General features: G+C 35.3%; 1 protein-coding gene across 1 annotated transcript; it reads right to left on the bottom strand.

Moving 5' to 3' along the window:
• Positions 1 to 2,968: 2,968 nt before the first annotated feature.
• On the bottom strand, positions 2,969 to 3,554 carry LOC109588243 (uncharacterized). Its single transcript, XM_020004424.1, has 3 exons — positions 3,474 to 3,554; positions 3,338 to 3,418; positions 2,969 to 3,283 (listed from the first exon to the last, which is right to left on the bottom strand). The coding sequence occupies exons 1-3, from the start codon at positions 3,520 to 3,522 to the stop codon at positions 3,057 to 3,059; spliced, it is 357 nt and encodes a 118-aa protein (XP_019859983.1). The 5' UTR covers positions 3,523 to 3,554; the 3' UTR covers positions 2,969 to 3,056.
• Between the last annotated feature and the right edge of the window lie 21 nt (positions 3,555 to 3,575).

Below are 3,575 nucleotides of genomic sequence, written 5' to 3' on the forward strand. Positions count from 1 at the left end.
CTGATACCAGACGTACTTAGCAGCTGCATAAGTAGAGAACTCCTTCCAAGGGGCACAGCTAGCTTTATCCATGTCACCCCAATCAGCAATTGCTTTGATAATTATACCCTCAAATTCCTCTGGCTTCCCTAAAATAGCAGCTGCTTCCATTTCACCTCCAAGTGCTTGTGGAACTTGACGTTGTATTTCATCTTTGTGCTGTTGGCTGGTGTTGAGTGATGACTCAGTGACTAATATATCATCTCCTGTCAAGACATTAACATCGTAATTGATTCCATTGCCTAATGTGAATCCATGATAATTCTCAAATATGTCGTATAGTGTTTCCCCTCTATGGTAATCTTCAATTTTGAGTTCACTTTTACCACCATCCTTATACTTTGCAATTGATATTTCTTTCACTCTGCTTGCAACAAGTATCGATCCAAACTTAGTTTTCTTTTTGCCTTGTTTCATGCCGTAGCAGATACCAATTGCAATGACATATTGAGCTTTCACTACTTTTTGAATCTTCTGGAGTTTATCTAAAGTGACCTTTGTACCTTGACCGGTGCGTATGATGGCAACTTTGTACTTTCCATACATTGCTATGTAGAACATGATTCCTTCTGACCTTGTTTGTGTATATTTCTCTCCATTTATTGGTGTAGCCTGTCCCATGACAGCATTGAACTCAACATCAGTGGCTGTAACAAGAACAATATTGATATCTTTCACAAGATCATCAGTAAATGGCTCATTTTGAATTTTGTTTCCAAGATCTGGACACTTAACATCCGGTGGTTTAATAAATGCTATTAGTATTATACCAATAGATAATTAATTAAAAGGTTTATACTTACAAGCTGAAGCTTTAGCACCACCTTCATTGATCCTATCAACAATAAAATTAAATAATTATTAAACTCTAAGCAATTCTTTCAATCTAATTCTTTTGGCTCCAGCTCCTCATAGCCACTAATTTTTGACTTACCCCAAATCAATGTCTTCACTCCCTTGTCCACCAGTTGTAGTACCTACAGTTGTATACTTGTACATTATATATCCTTCTCTTCTCACACCCTTCCTTCCTCTCTCTCCCTCTTTATAGCTCTCTTAGTAATATAGATCTAATTCATGTCATTACTGCATGCACATAAGTGAGGAAGTAAATCAGAATAAGGAAAGGAATATTATAAAGTGTAAATTTATTACCTCTTATATTAGTAACTGGTGTATTGGATATATCATCAACTGGTGATGGTAGTACAGTATGTGAACTGACATTATCAGGTATAGACTGACCTAATGTATTGAGATATAATGACTATATTGATCACTGATAATGTACACACACACTCACCTAACTGGTGTAATAAAGAGGTAGCAATATCTGCTAGTGTACGATGTTGTTGCTTTATTAATACATGACATATATCAATAAGATACTGTTTTGTAGTAAGAGAGGATTCCAAGTGTCGTTGTATCACAGACACTAATTGACTTGATTTCCTATAATCAGATATTCCTGTTACTGTTTGTATATTCTCTTTAGTATCCAGTGGTATCAGTCCTTCAGCATACAGTGCATCAGTTACTCTGTAAAGGTTAGTAGTAATAGCATCAGTGAGTTTAACAGAATAAGTCCTTAATATATCCTTTGGATTACCTGCAGTAGTGTATCAGTTAATGAGTGTCGTATTAAGTGTATGTTTACCTGTAACTCTAAATATTCGAGTATCACCTTGAGACAATGTAGGGAGAATGTGATCTTTAATATCTTGAGCTAGTCTATTCTCTCTTATTGTAGTCAGTGCATCAATGACATCTCTCCATGTTGCTTTAGGATTGACTGACAACCATTTTGTGTATAATGCTGACTTTTTGTCTTCAATTTTTATGTTTTCTTGTTCAATTTTTAAAATGTCATGCTCCTTCATTCCAACTAAAGTTACTAAACAGAAACCAAATCATTTCCAGTCAACAAGTGGTTCAAGCCATTGAGTTAATAATGAAATATCAGGTCGATCATCAATCATAGGACCAGGATTGAGTTCAACATCTCCTGATAAGAGGAGGAGCATACGTAGACAAACAATCAAATAGAGATCATTGTAAATCAGGTTAAAACTGCAGCCTCCAGGTAAGACTACTGACTGGAGGTAATTTGTATCAGTAACAGTAACACCAGTAGTACATTGTACTTGGTAGCAGTTACCTAATAATAAAATACCAGTAAATATACAAGTACAAAGTTGCAAATTGTTGTTTACCTGTTGGAGGAATCATCAAGATGTGTCTTAATAAAGAGAAAGAGAGAAAGAGGAGGAGGAGTAAAGCAATAAGAGACAGAGCTGCTGGCAGTTTAGATGTCTTCTCTCCTGATGTAGTACTGCCTGACTTGCTGTCTACTGCAGCTTTGAATGAATGAGAGTGGCGGCCATTAGCTGGTCTACTGGAGGCAGCTTGACAGTAGTTCCACAGTCCAATACTTGCTCTCCATTGAGAGACATCGATCATCTTTAAAATTCCTGTATATGTAGACTTAGTAGTGTAGTAAGGGCACAGGAAGTAGATCTGTTGGTTTATTGTTACAGTAAGAGGAGGGAAGAGTTTGTATAGGACATACCTATCAAATTTCAATACCTCACCCACTCACTGTAGCATGTGAACTTTTTATCATTCCCTTCTCTTCTGTCACAATTGTCACCCTTATTACCAGTACATTTTATATGCCTAATTCTAGCATTGATGTCATATTTTAGCAGCTAGTATACACAATATACTGTCATCATTATATGTAAATTTTGTTGTTATAATGTTAGCGATCTATTATTGACAATGACTGAGTATACAACAGTATTATATGTACATGTATTATGCTTTTTGTAAGGAAGACAGATTGTGAATGAGAGATGGGAGGGAAAGGAAGGGAAAGAGAGGAAGAAGTGATAGATAGCAGTAAGTTGTAATAGATAGCAGTAGTACATATGGTAAACTATTAATCTACAAAATTAATCATTTTTTTCAAACTTCATCAGTTAGTACAAAAATAAACCTATCAGAGTCAGGTTGATCTAGCTATTTGTAGTCTCTTGATTCACTGGGTCTGCTCCTTCTAGTTTCTTCAAAACTAGTGGTATAACTAGAGGTGTGATGATAGCACTAGAGATAACACTTTGCACTAGAGCAATAAGAGGCTTTAGTTTTTTAACGTCACCTCCATTAATCCAGGTCACAGTCAATGTAATAGGAATCCCAATGGAAACCATAATAAAAGCTCCCAAAATCACTATTCTTAGAACTGCATAAAGTAACAATAGACTATAATACTTGGTTTATTTTATCAGTTACTTACTTGATTCCCAAATGGAAAAAATTTCTGCTGCAACAAAGACTATTACTAAAAGTAATGCTACATAAGTTATTAGTCCTAGAGCTGTGTAAATATTAGCAACAGTAAATGTTGTAGCTGTTATAAAAGTGATGCTTACCAGAATACCAATTGAAAGCTAAATATCCAACAGAAATAAGGACAAACATTACTACAAGTAGTACTATATAAGCTAGTAGTCCTTCAGCTATGTAAATTAGCA

The sequence above is a fragment of the Amphimedon queenslandica genome, unplaced genomic scaffold, assembly GCF_000090795.2.
Source record: "Amphimedon queenslandica unplaced genomic scaffold, v1.1 AMPQUscaffold_12216, whole genome shotgun sequence".
Lineage (NCBI taxonomy): Eukaryota > Metazoa > Porifera > Demospongiae > Haplosclerida > Niphatidae > Amphimedon > Amphimedon queenslandica.